At 51.3% G+C, this 17,810-nt stretch overlaps 1 protein-coding gene across 5 annotated transcripts in view; it reads left to right on the forward strand.

Moving 5' to 3' along the window:
- The window catches only part of CTXN1 (cortexin 1), a 41,664-nt gene that overhangs the window by 13,305 nt on the left and 10,549 nt on the right, over positions 1-17,810 (forward strand). For 3 of the 5 annotated variants that reach the window (XM_054181920.1, XM_054181919.1, XM_054181926.1), the window contains exon 2: positions 2,311-2,438. The exons of the other annotated variants lie outside the window; for them this stretch is intronic. Coding sequence is in view for 1 of the 3 variants with exons in the window: in XM_054181926.1 (XP_054037901.1) it covers positions 2,379-2,438 (60 nt within the window). In the remaining 2 variants the exon portion in view is untranslated. The remainder of the gene's footprint in view (positions 1-2,310; positions 2,439-17,810) is intronic. 5 annotated transcript variants of the gene reach the window in all.

Raw genomic sequence — 17,810 nt, forward strand, 5'->3', positions numbered from 1 at the left:
ACCTCTCTGGGCAGCCTGTGCCAGGGCTCTGCCACCCTCACAGCAAAGAAGTTCCTCCTCGTCTTGAGATGGAACTTCCCATGGGCAAGTTTGTGCCCGTTACCCCTTGTCCTGTCGCTGGGCACCACTGAGAAGAGCCTGGCCCCATCCTCCTGACACCCCCCCTTTCGGTATTTATCAGCGTTGATAAGATCCCCCTCAGTCACCTTTTTTTCCAGCCTGAAAAGACCCAAATCCCTCAGCCTTTCCTCATCAGAGACGTGTTCCAGTCCCCTCAACATCTTGGCAGCCCTTTGCTGTCCCCTCTCCAGCGGTTCCCTGTCCTTCTTGAACCGGGGAGCCCAGAACTGGGCACAGTTCCTTGTTGCTGAGCAAAGGAATCACAAAAACTCCCCAGGAGCTTGCTCTGCCACAGCCCTTGTTTTTGCTGTTACCTTGGGCTGAGCTCAGGGGCGAGAAGGCAGAGCCCTTGCCAGGAAAAGCATCCCGTGCCACCCCTCCTTGTTCCTTCTCCGGCGTGCTCTTGCCTGCTGGCGGATGGGAAGCCCAGAGCAGCGGAAGCGGATGGTTTTCACATGCTGCCATTGCCGGAACGGATACACGGAGCATCTTTGGGCAAAGCGTGAGCTATCTTGCCAAAATGGCTTGAATAATTCAAGTCCTCAAGGAGACGTTTGCTGATTTGGAAGCATGTGCTGATGCGCAGGGCTGAGGGGGTACCACCTGAGGGGGCAACGCTTTAATTTAAAGCTGCCTCTGTTAATGTTACTTATTTCCCTCTGAAACCTGAGCTGTAGTGGAACACGCTGCCTGGGCAAGCGCTGGGGCTTGGTGGTGATGCTATGATCTGAGGAGGAAGAGAAATGATCCGATTTCAGGCCCGGAGCAGACTCTGCCGGGCTCCAACTTTTCCCCTCTGACTGCCCTCAGAAGGAACCTTCTCTCTGCGCGGTGTCCTGCAACCCAGCCCTGGCCACGTCCCAGGGAAAGCAGAGTCAGCGCCCTTCCACCAAGCAGGATCAGTGCGGGATGGGATGGGGTTGGGGTGGGATGGGATGGGATGGGATGCTCCTCTTGCAATTCTAATCTTCTTGGGTTGACCCACATGCCACCAGACCTGAGAAATAAGCGCCGAAACTGGGAAGCAATGTAGAAGGGTGGGAAGAGGAAGCCTTGGCAGAGTTTTTTCCTGGGCGAGCTGGTTCCCTGCTTGGGATACATCCCTCTGCAGAGCCCCGTGCATTCCCAAAGTTGCTCCCACCCCACCGGCGAAAGCTTGAGACTTGAGAGAGTTAAGAAGGACCAGGAGGGCTGACAGAATGAGCTGAATTTGATTAGCAAAGAAAGGGAGTGAACTCTTCCCAACACATAAAGCTGTTATAAAGTGATCAATTGTTCTTTGCGTCTGCTGGGACAAGATGAGAAGCGATCAGTTTAATTTGGAGCTAATGAGATTTAGGTTAGATATGAGTGAGATGCAGATTGGCAACGAGGGAGTTCTGGGAGAATCCCCTTCAGCTGCATTTTGACAAAGCAAGTGGCTGTTCTGAGCATCCTTGGACTTAATTCAGCGCTGGGGGCAGGTGGTTGTGGGAGATCCTGGTGTTTTCACGAATCCAGGATGTTCCTTGTTTAGAACCTTCCTGAGGATAGCCTTCGGGTAGCTACTTGCGATTTTTGGTGGTGCCATCCGCCCGTGGTGCTGGGCAGGCTGGGGTAGGCAATCCCACGGCCAGCCTGGATCGTTCTTCTGGGGAATTCAGCTCCACCATCCCCAGAAATACCCAGGCACTGCTGTTGCGCATGAATGGTGCCAGGCAAGACACCAACCCAGACAAAGAAATAATTTAAAAACCACTTAATTGCAGCAATGGATTTCTTGGGAGTAGCGTATTTGCCCACTTGCTAAATAATTCATAGAAGAGCCTGGTAATTAAATGCCAAAGATCTGATTTGCTTAGCATTGTTTGTACTTACATTACTATTTAAATGCAAGAAATTACCAAGTCATTTAATTGCTAATTAACAATAATACAGTTACTTACCATCTTATAAGAATTAGTCAGCACTTCTGTGTATTGTTTGCACAGAGCATAAACACTCGTACTCTTTTTTTTTAGGCAGTTATCTCATAAACTTATCCCTGTATTTGTGCTGATGGAAGGCATGTACCCCATCTTCTTTTAATGGCTATTAAAAACATGAGGAAAAATGCAAATTCCAAAAAAGAAAAAAAATACGGAGAAGCACTGGCTGACTGTGGAAAATGCCTAGATTCGTTCCCCATCTTCCTCCTTCATTTCCCTGCAGAAGGTCCCCTGGACACCAGCCCCTGCTGCGTCTGAACTTGCAAGCTCTCGTGCTGCGCGTGGCCGTGGATGGTGTGTAAAGGTCCTGGAGAGAGAGCAGTCCCCAGCATCCAAGAAGTTGTCTTCAAGGTGGGAGCGACAAGTAGGCCAAAAAGACATTTTTCTAATCCCTGAGACCTCAGCTTGTTGGGAAAAGCCCGGGAGGAGGCAGTGAGATGTGCTGGGATGCTCTATGTATTGTGCAGAGGAAGGCAAATGAGATGTAAGACCCAAGGACGGGAGGGTTCAGTCTTATGGAAGACACTCAGGAAGAAAAAAACCCCAGGGGTCCTGGATCAAATGAAGGATTTGGGGGCAGATCAGTTGGTCTGGGCTGTCCGAGGAGTAAAAATCTGTGCAGGAATACCGGAGTGTTCGTGTGTGCTCATCGGGGTGTGGGGGGAGGAGAGGGTGAGTGTGGAGGTGGGGTATCTATGGCACACGTGTCGCATGCCTGTGTGCATATGGAGGCTGCGTGGTGGGTACAGAGAGTGCTCCGTGTCGGTGTCTGGGGGTGTTTGGAGTCTGCAGGTGCTCTTGGGGCTGGATTTGGGTATTTGGAGGAGGAACTGTGGCGGTATGAGCTGGTTCTCAGCTCTTCTGAAGGGAGCTTGAGGGATGTGCTAAGGTCTTGCTCCGATGAACTCATCATTAAATATTTGTAATGAGTCACACGCTCCCAATAACGAATGCTTACTCAATGTCAGTTCATTACCCGGCTTCTTCAAACGATTCACTCGCAGCTTTTGACACTGGGAAGGGGACGGGCCACGTTCACAAGGCCAAAGCAAAGCTGGGTCCCTGCAAGGCGAGGTCTCTCTGGCCCCTTTCTGAGGTCGTCCACGCAGTCAGGGTTGGTACATGTGGCCTCTGCTACCTTTGAGAAAACAGGGAAAATTCATCCCTTTCTAACTTGGAGTGCTGTATGGTCGACCTGCTCAAGGGTGCCTACCTGCAGGACGCCTTCCCCACCTTTGGTGGACCCACTCCTGACCTAGAGGGGCTTCTCCAGGACACGGTGAATGAATGGCGGTGCTAGAAGAGGGCTTGAATTTCCCGAGACCCTTCGGGACGAATATTTCCTGGCAATATTTTCATCAGCATCCTGATGTTTGGGTCAATATTTTCCATGGGAAAATGTTAACTTTGAGGGGGGAAAAAAAATGCTGTTTTCTTTTCTATGTGGAAGCATTCAGTTTCGAATGTTAATGAAAATGACAGGGATCTGCTTATACAACATTCTGTTACAAAGTTTAACGCTGAAGTAGGGGACCAGTTTCGTTCCTGTGAACAATGGGAATGTTTCATTCTGGGAACCTACATGTGGAACTGTTTACCTGCCATCAGGCTGATTGCACCGGGGTCTCTGAGGACATCAGCCCTGTCCCCAGATGTGCTCTTGTCCTGTCCTTACACCTCCTCCCGCATTCAGAGTTGTCCAGAGCAGAAAATATGGGGGTTTGTTGCCCAAAGAGGGGCCTGGAAGGGGCTCTGAGCTGGCCAGAGCTCCAGTTTAGCAAAGGAATCAAATAATCCCCAATAATAGTCTGCCAGTTTCTGTTAGACTCGGTCATTTCCTTCTATTAAGTGATAATCAGAAATGTGAGATTTTCAGCTGCTGCGTGCAAGCTGTTTCTGCAAAAGACAGTTTTTCCCACCCTGTTGGACTCTGACCAGCAAAGAAGTGACTGGGACTTCTGGAAGGGGCAGGAGAATTGGTCCTGGCCACAGGGAGGTGTGCTGCTGTGTGCTGTCCCAGGGCAGCGGCACTTCTGGAGGCTTTAACTGGTTGTCAGAGTTCTTGGAAATTAGTCCTTTAGCTCCGGCACCCTCTGCCCTCTCTACTGCTCCCTCATTTCACTCTCCAGTGGAGCTCTTCTCTTCACCCGTGTTTTGGTTGATGGGTTCAGCTGACACCTCCCCTACATCATACAGCACTTGGCCTTCATCCCCTCAAGGGCATACAGCTGACTCCTGGCCAAAATGTCCACCAGGACCTCCGTGTCCTCGGCTGCGGATCTGCTTCCCAGCCCTTTGGTCCTGGTGTACAGCGTTATTCTGGCGCGGTGGCAGGGCTTTGTATCTGCTGAGGTTTCTGCTAGTTCTTTCCTCCAGCTTTCTGAGGTTTTGAGATTTTCCCAGGGCAATGCTGGTGCAGATGTAAACATCACTTGCAATCAACTGTCTGTTCTGCTTAAACAACCGACCTTTGAGCCCGACAGTCCGTGTAGTTTTTCACCCACCGCACCGTCCAGTATTCAGCCCAAATCTCCTCAGATTGTTTTCCAGGGCACGATGGGGAAACTGCCGAAGAAGAACCCTTCCTGTCTGCATTTTAGCTAAAATGTGAGATTAGGCCCAGTCGGTGATGGCATCGTGCCACAGGTATCCCATGGTATCTGCCATAAGAACCCGTGTCGGATGCAGCGAGGGTTAGGTTCTTTCACAGCTGGAGGACTTCAAACTGACGGACTTCAAGGGGCTGGGCTGATGCTCTGCTGGAAGGGCACCAAAAGCAGAAGTTGGGTGGTTACTCTGGCCCGGACACTTGTGCAATGTATTGATACAGGGTGAGAAATAGGTCTGAGAGGTAACGACCATGGGTAGACCAGCACCGAAGACTCAGCTGGGTTCTGCAGGGCTGCTTCTCCTCGATGAGCAATGGCCTGGCAGAAAATCAAAATGTGATCTCTGGAAAAAAAAAAATCGGGTGGATGTAGAGACAGGGGGAGCCGTATGTGTGTAATTAAGATGGCAGGTCAGTGATATAGAGAGCTGGATCGCTCCTTCAGCAGGTGCACCCAGCCAATGGGGTGTGTTTTGTTAAAAACGAAAGAGGTTCGGGGAAGCAGGGTGAATACTGAATGGGAGCTGGACTTCCAGCCTGCGGCCGTGACTAACACTCAAATGAGATCCTTGGCTGGAGAACTGCAGTCTGGAGCAACAGTAGGGCTATGACTTTACTGCCATTAGTCACCGGGGCTGATCAGAAGGATGCTAATAAATCGGAGAACATTCAGTGGAGAAAAGTGACTGATGAGTGAAGATGGGAAACAGAGGCTTGACAGCGAAAGCTTGGGTTATGAGAGGTGTCCTAGCCACAGGCTACTAAAGCCTTGCTGGAGAACCACCTTGCTCTACCCAGCAAAGGTGTACCTAAGCACAGTGGCTGAAAGATGAAGCTAAATAAGCTCAGGCTAAGTACAGGTGCAGGTTTTAAGGATATTATTCAGTTACCAACAGCACAGGCAGTTTTCAAAGAACAAAACAATTCTTCAATATCTGCTACGAAGAGGAATTACCTCGGGGCAGGTTAAGAACTTCAGATTCGTGACATTCACTTGGAGATATATATATATGCACACATATACGGAAAACAATCTATTGAATGCCTATTTGTGGCCTACTTCAGCTTTGTTTCATATTCCTAGCTGGACTCTGAGAGTTGGTGATGCTTTTTTTTATTTATTTATTAAAAAACCCCCATCTTCTTGTGACCTCAGAGGCAGAGGCTCGCTGTGAGACTTCCGGCATCACAAGAGGTACGAGGAAATGGTGAGAACTGGCAAGTACTTCTTGCCTGAAGGACCTGAAAATTGGAAACCAGCATGGGTGTGATGCTGGGCTTTTGGAGAACCCTGGCTTTGCATTTTCTTCTTCTTTCAGTGGCTTTCCTTCTCCTTTGCCGAGCTCAGCCATGGGCTGAGCAGACATGAGTCCCGCTCCTGCCTTTGGATCCACTCATCCACTGAGCTCCTGGATCTGGTTTCACCTCCCCCTTGTCCTCCCCTGCTCAGAGAGGGCCACCTGTGGGAACATCTTTATTGGTGTTGTGGGGAGCTAATCTCCTCGTATCACCTTGATTGCGCATCCCTCTTGCTCTCACAGCCAAGGTGCTCCCTTGAGATGGAGCCATCTCTCCCTCTCCTCCTAAAAAGCTGTCACTGCTGTAGGATGCTTAGGGTTGCAGTCTGAAAGTCTGACTCCTGCACTGCAAATCCATGTTTTAGGACAGGCAGGGAAGACCTGCGGTAGGCATCCCTCTAGAGAGCTCCGGGGAGCTCGGCGAGTGGATTTTGGCCCTCCTTATGCCAAGTCTGGGTCCCAAGGAGATGGCACTGCATCAGTTCCTCACCTGCAGTGTAGTGGCAGAGACCTTCCCTGCCAGCACGCTCATTAGGGTGTTTTAATTATTGAGACAGTCATTCTAATTGTGTCCCCTGGTTCCTGTTCTGCTGAGATTACATCTGCTTCTCATTTTCTGCACGCTGGCTCTTGTCCAAGCCACTCTTGCTGCGCAGATGGAGCGTGCACAGGGGGAACTCGCCCAACCGACCAGGGACTGGGATGCTCATTGTCCTCCTCCACCTGCTCCTGGCCACCTGGGAGGAGAGCTGGAAACACCGGGGAGGGCCCCAGAGCAGCCCTGCTCATGGCTTGGTGGCAGCTCCTGTGTCCCCATGGTGGCCTTGCCGACCGACCCTGTGCTGGTGCGTGCAGCTCTGTGGTCCCAGTAGAGATGCAGCCATCCTTGAATGCAATGCTGCTGTGGTTCTAGAAGACCCTCAGGAGAGAAGCAGCTTCTTCTGGACAAGCAGACATTGCAGGTGCTTTGTACACCCAGCCCTAGAACAAAACTAGGGTTGTCTCTTTTCCTCTGTGACCTTCTACATTTTATTTCCACTGCTACAGTATTGGCAGTGAAGTTTTCAGCATCTGTTTTATGCTCCTGAGTTCCTTATCTTTGCTGACAAGGGTCTGGAGTGCCATCTGCTCGCAGACGTTGAAGGTGGATAATGGGGAAACAGCTCAACGTAGGAACATCCAAACCTGCTGTCTGCTACAGGTGGTTTAGATGGGTCAGTTGGGTTGATTCAGGAGCTTCTGGGTAGCAGCCAGCATCAGTGTCTCCGAGGCCTTGGGAGGTACCTAGAGAGACCAGCAGCGTCCAGACAAGCAGCTGTATGTAACCACCGCTGCCACACCAGAAAATCTGTTTTGGTGAGCAGATGGGCGTTCCCATGTCCAGGTCAGGATGTCCTCAGGATGAGGAAGAGCGCTGCCTCATTCCAGCTGAAATATTTCCCTGCCGGCCTAGGACGGTGTGTTTGAGCTACTCTTGGCCTTTATATTTAATGGCACTTCTCCCTCTCTTCTCCCCTGAGGGATGTGCTTTAGGCAATCCTGCTCTAGCAGGGGAGTTGGACTAGATGATCTCTAGAGGTCCCTTCCAACTCTGAAGATTCCGTGATTCCGTGATTCTCCTTATTCCCTAGCAGTTTCTTTTTTAGACAGCAGTCATTACCTCTCTGCTGTTTTTTTCACTAGGCTGAGCTCTTCTGGTCTCCTATCATAAAACTTCACATCCCATTGATGACCCGCACAGCTTTTCCTGCATCCAGCCCTGTTTGACACGATGTTTTGGACCTGCACACACATTTCCAGATGAGGGCTCGTAAAACCTTACCCTTCTTGCTTCTCTCATCTCATTATCCTTGTTCTTCAGATCCCCTCTTCTTTATAGCTTAGGCTTCTCGATGACCGTATGATCTTTCCAGTGATGCCCAAGTCTTCCATGGCCTCCATGATGCCTCTCAAACTCCATCTTCCATATTTTTTTTTCAAGAAAATTTCTTACTGGGTTACGTCTGCCCAGTAACAGAACTTAGATGCGGTCAGTCTTCAGGAATGGGCCACGAGGAACTCCATTAGAAACATCTCTCCACGCTCCCTTTTCAGCAACGCCCCCTCACATCTTCCTTGCTGGCTGACAGCTCATCCTACTTCGTTCACTGTCACCCCCAGCCCGACTAGAGATTTCTCACCATACCAAGTGCTTTGCTGACATCCTGGTAGAAGACATTAAATGGAATTTCTTTCTACAAACAGCGATCTTCTTGAAGAGGACTGTCAGCTTGCCTGCTGTGGTCATACTCTGTGAAAGCTGCAGCATCTTCTCTTATTTCACATATACATCTTTGTTTTGTTCCCAGCTTACTTCAGAAACCTTGAGCGCTGTTGTAGCGGGACACAGAGAACTCGTGTCTCTGTTGTTCTTTCTTCAGTCCAGGAACTATATTTGCTGTTCTCCAGAAAGAGAAGGAGAGTGACCGATAGCCTGTAATCACATATCCTGGCTCAACACAGTCATTAGCAACCCCAACTAAAGATTCCTGACTTTAAGCACTGGTTTTCCAAGGGAGACACGGCACAGATTGTCTAGTCCCGCTGATTACGATGTGTTAGCTCTCAGACTGATGCTCAGCTCAACCAAGCTGCTCCCACTGGCCCCATGCCTGGCTCTCTCTCTGAATTGGCATCCTTCCTCTGTCCCCCTGGCTGCAGCTCCGGCTCCCAGAGCAGCTAAGGTGAACGCAGGAGCCCTTCGCTCTGAAACCCAGCAAAGCCAGGACATCTGTGCCCGCCGTGACCCAGCTGGTCCATCTGCCAGTGAGGTTTGCCTCTCCCGTGATTTCTAGGTAATCTGTAGCAAAATAAGGTACCAGCTTCCCTCCCCTTTGTTGAAGAGCTTTTCACCGAAGTCCAGACTCTCTGACTCTTCTCTCATTGGTATGGCAGAATTTCTGGGAAAAGGAACCATAGTCCACAGAGCTGTAGATCCCTGCAGTTTCTGGTGTCCACAGGACATCGTCATCAGATGTTGGGTGGATGTGTTGGAGCCTGCGGTTTCCCCTGGGTGATCCCAAGGAATCATAGAATCATTTAGGTTGGAAAAGACCCTTGGGATCATCAAGTCCAACCATCAGCTCCACTCTACAGAGTTCTCCCTTACACCATATCCCCTAAACCCACATCTAAATGGCTCTTAAACACATTCAGGGATGGTGACTCCACCACCTCCCTGGGCAGCCTATTCCAGTGTCTGACCACTCTTTCTGGGAAGATTTTTTTCCTAATGTCCAGCCTAAACCTCCCCTGTTGCAGCTTGAACCCATTCCCTCTTGTTCTATCGCTAATGACCTGTGAGAAGAGACCAGCACCAACCTCTCTACAATGGCCTTTCAAGTAGTTGTAGAGAGCGATGAGGTCTCCTCTTCCTCAAACTCAACAGTCCCAGCTCCTTCAATCGCTCCTCATCAGATTTATTCTCCAGGCCCTTCACCAGCTTCGTTGCCCTCCTCTGCACTCGCTCCAGCGCCTCGAGATCTCTCTCATATTGACATGCCCAAAACTGGACACAATACTCAAGGTGTGGCCTCACCAGTGCTGAGCACAGGAGCCCCACAGGAGCAGAACCATCATGGTTGGGAGAACTGGGTAATGCTGGGGAATACTGGGGTTGTTTCTTAGCTCCTCGAGCATGTTGCTGTACGTATCAAGGCCCTTTTGCACGATGATACTTTGATAGGCACATTCTGCTGGCACCAGCCCTCACCGCGATGATGCCTGCACCTCTGGGAGATGCAGTCCCTCCAGTATCTTTATATTAGGCACCCTCCTGCTCCTGGAATAGATTCCCAGACAAAACTGGGTTATGATGCAATTAAGACTGAGGATATGAATCAGTGATTTAAGGCAAAAAAAAAAAATTAAAAAAAAAGTCTAGTGAGGGAGATGGCAGTGATCCCACGCTGAGCTCTGCTCACTGTTAAGGGAGAGTAAAGTATATGGAGATCTGAGCACCTTCCCTCCGCCCGGGAGCTGCGCCAGGCCGTAGCCAGGCATTGACGCCCAGCGGCGTGATTAGAAGAGCTGTGCCGTAACCTTGCAGTTAATGTCAATGCAGTTAAGGTACCTTGCGGGTGCCATGGCAACCTGCGCTGGCCACGGGCTTGCTCGTGGAGCCGGGATGCTGTGGGAGTCGGCAGGCTGAGAGAGCTGGATGAGCTGAGAGAGCGATGGCACCAGTGAAGCATCAGGAGGGTCCAACAGGCACCGTGTGTGGGTCAAACCCTGCCGGAGGTGGCTTTGCCTTCCCACTGATGTGGCTGCACTTCTTGTTCTGGCATGGCTGTTAAGTGTTTGAGGATAACACTTATAACACTTTGAGAATAAACTTTTCCTACAGGAAAGCTGGGGAGGGGCTGTTTGCAAGGGCATGGAGCCATGGGACGAGGGGCAATGGTTTAAACTAGAGCAGGGCAGGGTTAGATCAGACATGAGGAAGAAGTTCTTTACACTGAGGGTGGTGAGACACTGGCCCAGGTTGCCCAGAGAGGGGGTGGAGGCCCCATCCCTGGAGACATTCAAGGCCAGGCTGGATGAGGCTCTGAGCGACCTGATCTAGTTCAAGCTGTCCCTGCGCACTGCATGGGGTTGGACGGGATGGCCTTTAGAGGTCCCTTCCAACCCAACACGTTCTATGATTCTATAAATAGTTCAGAGCGCTGAACTGCTGGTGGACAAGAGCCATCTCCAACCCTTCAGGACAGTTTGCCAGCTTTTGCAAGAAACCTGATGCTGGAGCTGGCAGTTTTGGTGAGATGTTACCATAGTTTGTGGCACAAAGCCTAGCTAAAAGCATATAAGCTTCTTCACCAGGGGCCTCAGAGGTGCTACTGTGGAGGAAAGGTCCATTAAATTGTGCACAGTCTGATCAGGTGTCTTGCAAAACCTGGCAAACTGTCCTGAAGGGTTGGAGATGGCTCTTGTCCTCCAGCAGTTAAGTTCAGTGAAGTCTCAGAGACTTCTTGTCCTGGCCTTGGAGCCCAGACTGCAAGTCAGAGAGTTGAGAAGAGTGAAATACATTTACGTAGTCTTGGATGAAAGTCCCCTGGGGAGCTCTGGAGCTGGGTTATCTTGATGTGGTCAAAGCTGTAGGCATGAAGAAGTGATGTGCAAGATGCGGATAACATTTGCTTATTCCCAGCTTGCCGTTACACTGAGCTGCTTTTTTGCTGCCTAAGCCCTTCCATCTGCCCTTTCCTCCTTCCATCCCCAAATAACAGACTCTAGAGGCATCTCAGTTCCTTCACGTCAGAGCCAGAATCTGAATTAATAATGTGCTAAGAAAATAAAGATAGTTCAACAGACTTTAAATCAAGGGGAACAGCATGTTAAAGAGTTTGAACAAATCACATTACTTTGTGTGCAGTTTTAGGGCTAGCAGAAATAAATCTCCCAGCAATTTATTGATGGTGACAAATTCTTTCAGAAAGAGCCTGCTCAGGGAACGCTTCTCTTTATCACTAGACTCTTGGCGTGAATTATCTTGGACCAGATTAATGTGTCCCAGTGAAGGTGTCAACACAATTTGTGTCCCAGAGCCTCCATGTCACCTGGGCTGACGCATCATGCGAATATATCTGCTGAAAACCGTGTTGCTTTTCGGGTGCTTCTCCCTTCGCTGTAGTCTGGGCCTGGGTTTGACACGACCATTTCCAGAGCCAGGCAGATGGGTCTCCCCGAGCGGACAGTACCTTCAAGGATGGGTCAAGGACACAGCCTGTCTTAGCCTGGGTGTGAAATCTAGTTTTGTAAATCCATGGCAAGAAAAGAGAAACCAGAAAACTGCAGGGTTGACGACTCAGTTGCTGCCAATGAGTGTCTGACAGAGCCAGTCACCAGGGCTGCCCTCACGTGGCTGGTGGGACCAAGACCTGGACCTTGGTTGATGTTGCCCATGGACTGTGTTGCCTGGACTGTGCCATGTCCTCCAGGGGTCTTCCTGCCTCTGCACAGCCAAGACGCAAGGGGCAGGAGACACCCATGGAATACTCCATCAGGCATGGGGCTGGACGGGAGCAGCCGTGCATGATCTTAAGGGTGTTTTCCAACCTAAATGATTCTATGATTCACTCTTTTTCAGTCACCAGCATGTCTGTCAGAAAACCACTGGTAAAGCCACCCTGGCTGAACGAGAAAATGTCTGGTTTTCACTGAAAGTTGTAGGAATTTGTTTCAGAGGTTGGTTGTCTGTGGCTGTAGGTGTGTTCCCCCTCTGTTGGTCTCACTTCAGCTCCTAGTCCCCCATGTAAGTGGCCTGTCTGAAGAGACCTCAAGAGTCTTCTCCCTGGGACTCAAAGTCTGGGTGTCTTCCTTATGTTTGTCTGTGTTTCCGGGCCCCCAGAAACTATTGCTCCAGGACCCCGTTCCCCTTCTCAGCCTCCTCTGGAGTCCTTCCAGCCTCTCACCCTTTACCCAGTGTTCACAAGACAGATTCCCCAGGCAAGGACCCTTGCTCATCACCTCTGGGAGGAGTGCTGGGACATATGGGGATGCTTTGGGGCTGATTTAACTGGTGCCGAACATTTGATCCAGTGTCTGAGTAGAAAAGGGGAGGTAAACCCCGTCTGCATGAATGAGTTGGGCTGCAAGGACATGAACGGCTTGAAGATGCCTGTTCGGGGTGGTGGTGGAGAGCATGTGTGCTTCCATGGCTATGACAAGGAGGGACAGGGACACCCTGGAGGTGCCCAGGACGGCAGAGCTGCAGCGTGGCCGGGCAGGGAGCTGAGGGACCCCGGCAGAGACCCCCAGGGAGAAAAATTCAGCCTTCATCTGCTTCAGAGCCCAGCCGCGGGGGTGACAAGCTGGACACTGTGTGCCTGCCCAGATACCGCTATTTGCTCAGCAGCTACGCTCCAGCTTAACGGGGAGGAAAGAAGAGAAGTTAATTTATTACTGCAAATGACTTTGAAGTAATTAATTGGTCTTGTCAAAGGCAAGGGATAATTCCACGGCTGTATAATCCCAGCAGAAAGATACTTCTTGTCCCCTGACAAGGCGGCTTTGATAGAGCTATTTCACTAACACGTGCTGAAGTCAGGAAGGGGACATTTTATTTAATGATTCACACTAATTAGAGGGAAGTAGGTGCGCTCTCTCTCTCTCCCTGCCCCACAGCACTGCAGTAGCTGGGTGTTTCCAGCCCCGCTCCCCGTCCTGCCGTGGGCACATGGTGGGTCTCAGCCGGTGCCACACAGGCGGGAAAGGTCCCTGGTGACCAGCAGGTCTGGGAATCCGTGTGTGGACCTGGGTGGGACACAACGGAGCTGGGAATGAGAAGGTTCCTGACCATCTGATGAGGGGAGGAGGATGAAAGCCACCTCCCATCTCAGGAGGAGCAGAGCTGCGATTTCAAGGACTTCAGCAGCTCCATCGTGCAACGTGGCACATGCAACAGGGCTCCTGCAGCTTTGTCTTCCTCAGCAGTCCCAAGAATCAGATTTAGGCTAAAAAGACCAGGTTTTCCCTCATTTTCCTGTCTCTTGTAGAGCCAGTGTTGCCTAGTGGCTTCTTTTGTAAACTCGTACCCTGATTGCTTGTCACGGCGCCAGCTCTACCTGTTAACAAGAGCTTGCCGTGGAGCTACCACAGGGTACATTTTTTCTTTTTGGAAGGAAAAGTTTGGCTTGAATGAAATCAGAGGAAACTTATGTTTCCTTCTTGTCACAAAGAAAAACCTCTGTCTTTTAGAACAGAACCTGAAACAAGATGTGCTGCTGCTGGTTACCTCTTCATTGGCCCACTTTTGTCCATGGGAGGAAAATGTCAGTTCATGCATCTGATGAGATGAGACTGAAACCAGCAACAAATTCCTCCCAACCCCTTGTCTGTCTTCACTCTCTGTGCTGGGCCAGGGCGGGGGGAGCGATTCTTCGGCAATCCTGGAGCTCAGGTCCACCACAGCAATGGCGAGGGGTCTTGTAGTCCAAACAGGGCTGGACGCAGCACATGGAACAGCAAGGCCAAACACTGAAAAAAGAAAATAAGCAGAGCCATTGAACAGCTGCCCAGGCATAGGAAGAAATAGTGAGTGATTTTGCCATTAATTGCTGTATCATAATGCTGTCGCAGAAGGGGGGCTAATTAAAGTGGCTGAGACAACCTTCTGTCTGGCAAATCCCAGCTTTCAAGTGGCTTGACCTTGCAACATCAATAACATTCCTTAGCTGTGGATTTGGGCACTCAATCCAGCAGCTGCCAATAACCTGGCCAAGCCCTTGGCATCACTGCTCGGTGAGGAGAGCGGAGTCCCTTCTCTGGACACCTTCTGGGGGTGCAGGAGGGGCTTCTTTGCCTTTGGCTGTGTGGCGTCCAAGGGATCTTTTTCCCAGAGGAGGGTCTGCTTCAAAAGTCAGAGAACGTTTGCTTAAAGCTTGGTCTTTGTCTGGTGACAGCTCTGAATTTGCATCCCAGCCTTGGGTTAGGCACTTAGGTGAGCCCTTGTGCTCTTTCTTTTGGTTACCGGCAGTGGAGCAGTTTGTCTTCAAGAGAATTATACGGACCAAGTCGGTCAAACTTAGATGATCAAGTAGAAGATCTCAATAGTCCATTATCAACAGTCTACTGACCAATGCCAGCCGACAAAGCCACAGCTGGTGACACAAAGCCCAGCTGGTGACACATCTATTCTACATTTTCTTAAGACTAAGTGTGTCTCTCAGGCAGAAGTTGTGGCAGTAGCAGCCTCTGGGAGCAAAGACCTTTGGGATGCTTCTGTCTTACGCGATGCAACCAGATGGGGCATGTGCAGGCTTGGGGCCTGCAGCAGCTGGTCATCTCTCTTTGCACTGTACTTGCCTGTTCACCCTCCAAGATACGGCCTAGGAACCGTATCCCCATGGCCTTTCCCTACCATGACTTGGTCCTCTCCGGGACTGACTGTGACTATTGCGGTCCCTGCTCTGCAGAGGACCTGGAGATGACGTGGTCATGAACTCTGCAGGTGCTGGAGTGTCTGGAGGACCATGGTTCCTCTCCTCCCCTCTCAGGGAGCTCTTGGAAGCTGCCGGGGCTGCACGGGGAGGGGTCACAGCACTTGCAGGTACCAAAGAGCAGGTCAACTATGAAGCATCATTCACGTTATCCATAATAGCTTTGCAAAGCTGAACTTGGCTTTCAGGGAAGAGTAATGAGGTGCCATTCTCTGCTTGATCAGCTGCCATTACGGAGGAGTCAGCTGCTCCTGAGAGCTCCGGATGAGCCCTGGAAAGGACACTCTCTTCCTTCGCTGTCACCCAAGCACGTTGAGAAATGTGTCCTCAGCCCTCGGAAGGGAGGTTCAGGTCGGCGCTCGGTACTTTCCAGGAAAGGGGATGGGAGCGTGCCACGAGCCCTGCCAGTCTCAGGGCATTAAGAAACGGAGTGGGGGTATCTGACCTCGCTCCCTGGCAGTCGGCGGTGGCTCAGGATGTTGCCTTCAGACCAGGGGGAGGCGAGGAGCTTTCCTGCGTCCTCCAGCCCTTCTGAAGCAGCCCTTGCTGCAACCCCGTCTCCCAATAACTCGCGAGTTAATTTTTGTTAATTGCCATTGGCAGCTAAATTAAAATCTTTAACGGGTGAAACCTGCATGAATAAAGAATGGTTTTCGTTGAGCCGTGGGCAACTGTTTTTGCCTTGAACTGACGCATCCAAGTGTGCGTTTGCAGTCACTGTCCTCAAAGACAAAAACAGTCATTCCGTGCCACAGGGTTTTACCCAGTGCAACCACTGCAGTATTTTACAATATCACTTCGTCAGCACTAAAAAAAAGTGCTTAGATCCCTTTCTGAGATTTATTGCTTTTCATAGGTGAATAGATTTTTGATTAGAGGAACACTCCACTTTTTTTCTTTCAAAAATGCTTGGCTGAGTGGTGAGATAATGCAAAGGCTGAACCTCATTTAATTATCAAGTCCAGGCAGCACGAACTCCCTTGCCATCTCCACGGTGCAATTAGTTCAGCGTAATCCAAAGCCTGGACCACCCATCCTGGTGCTCCGCTGGGGCGGTGCCTGTGCCGGCTGCGGCGCGGTATTAAATCCCTGCTCCGAAGTGCATCAGGATCGATATTTCTGAAAGCCAGCATCTTCCATGTGCCTCCGGGAACTCGTGTCCCGAGTTTTCCCTGAGGCTCATCCAGCTTTTTTTTGTTGTTGTTGTTGTAAGACGCAAAATCTCCGGCAGAAGGATACTTTCCAGCTCTGAAACCCTTCCAAGAAGTGAGGGCTGAGAGGGAAGCTCCGCACGTAGTGATTCCCCCCGGTGTGTACTTTTTAACAGAGACTTCAGGAGGAGGGGGGGAAATTCAAGACAAAAGTATTAGAGCAGTTGGATTTAGGTTTCCAGGCTCCTCTCTGTCTGCTGAGGGACGGGGGAAGAGGGCACAGCGCTGCGAGGGGCGAGGATCGGTGCAGGACAGCAAAACAAACCAGGGGAGAAGCAGACTCCGTGCTCGCAAAGCCTGGAAGCAAAACAGGGAATTAATTGACTCCTTCCCATCGGTGGGCAGGTGTCCAGCCGACCCCCAGGGGAGTGGGGCTCCATCACGCGTAACGGTGACTCGGGAAGACAAATGCCATCACTCTGAATGTCCCCCCCTCCTTTATATCTCCTTCCCCCAGCTTTATATCCTGAGCGAGACATCCCATGGTGTGGAACGTCCCTCTGGTCAGTGGGGGTCAGCTGTCCCGGCTGTGTCCCCCCCCCAACTCCTTGCGCCCCCCAGCCCGTCGCTGGCGGGACGATGTGAGGAGCAGAAAAGGCCTTGAGTGCCCAGCAACAACCAAACCCACCTGTGTGCTACGGAAAGGGTTTCTCCTCCCAAATCCAAACCACAGCGCTACACCAGCCGCTAGTGAAAAAACTTAACGCCATCCCAACTGACACCACGGCACCCGGCTGTGCTGTTGGTCACGGATACGCCATTCCCGGTGTTTTTTTGGGAAGATGTGGGCCGGGAGCCGCGCTCCTGCACGCTCAGCACTCGTATTCCCGCTCCCCCTGGCTCTCACTCGGCGCGAAGGGACCGGTCGGTGTCGCGGACGCAGCCTGCGCGGCTGGAGGCGATCCCAGCAAGGGAAATCCTGCCCAGCCCAGAAGATGGCTGGGCTCATGGAGAGCCCTCGGCTGAAGTAATTGTGTTTGCACAAACAACCCTCATCAGCCTAAAGGAGATAAAATCAGCAGGAGCTCATTGGGATGCAGCCACAGTCTCCACCACGGAGCAGAGCTGCTGTCACAGGCTGACACAGAGTGAAGGACAGAGGATGCCCTGGGGCACGGGACAGAAGGACAGAGGATGCCCTGGGGCGCGGGACGGTCCCCTCTGGCTGCAGCCTGGGTCTCCACAGCAGGTCTGTGCATGGCACCCAGCTTCTGAGGTTGGGGGAAGGCTGGGGGAGGCGCTGAGGACCCCTCTCCACAGACAGGGTTTAGAAACAGGAGCAAAAGGTGGAGCAGGCCTTCACGGAAAGCGTGCAAAGTGCCGGGGCACCCAGGGAGGGGTTGGTTTGCGCTCCCTTGTCCTCACAACCCAACAGCGTGGGACAAAGGGTGACCAGGAAAGATGCGGTCACTCGGAGAGGGATGGGGCGGTGGGTAAATGAGCCGAGGGGAAGCCCACAGAAATTTGGGTCTGGAAAACAAGCAACAGCTGGGAATGATGAAAACTCCTGCCGTCATCTCAGGGATCAGCTGCCATGGTGAGTCTGGACACTGCTGGTGTGTGACCAGCTCAGGGGTCTCATCCTGGCCTGGAGACGGGATGTTCAGGAGGTGGCAAGTTACTCAGCTCAT

This window comes from Rissa tridactyla, chromosome 22 (assembly GCF_028500815.1).
Source record: "Rissa tridactyla isolate bRisTri1 chromosome 22, bRisTri1.patW.cur.20221130, whole genome shotgun sequence".
NCBI classification, from domain to species: domain Eukaryota; kingdom Metazoa; phylum Chordata; class Aves; order Charadriiformes; family Laridae; genus Rissa; species Rissa tridactyla.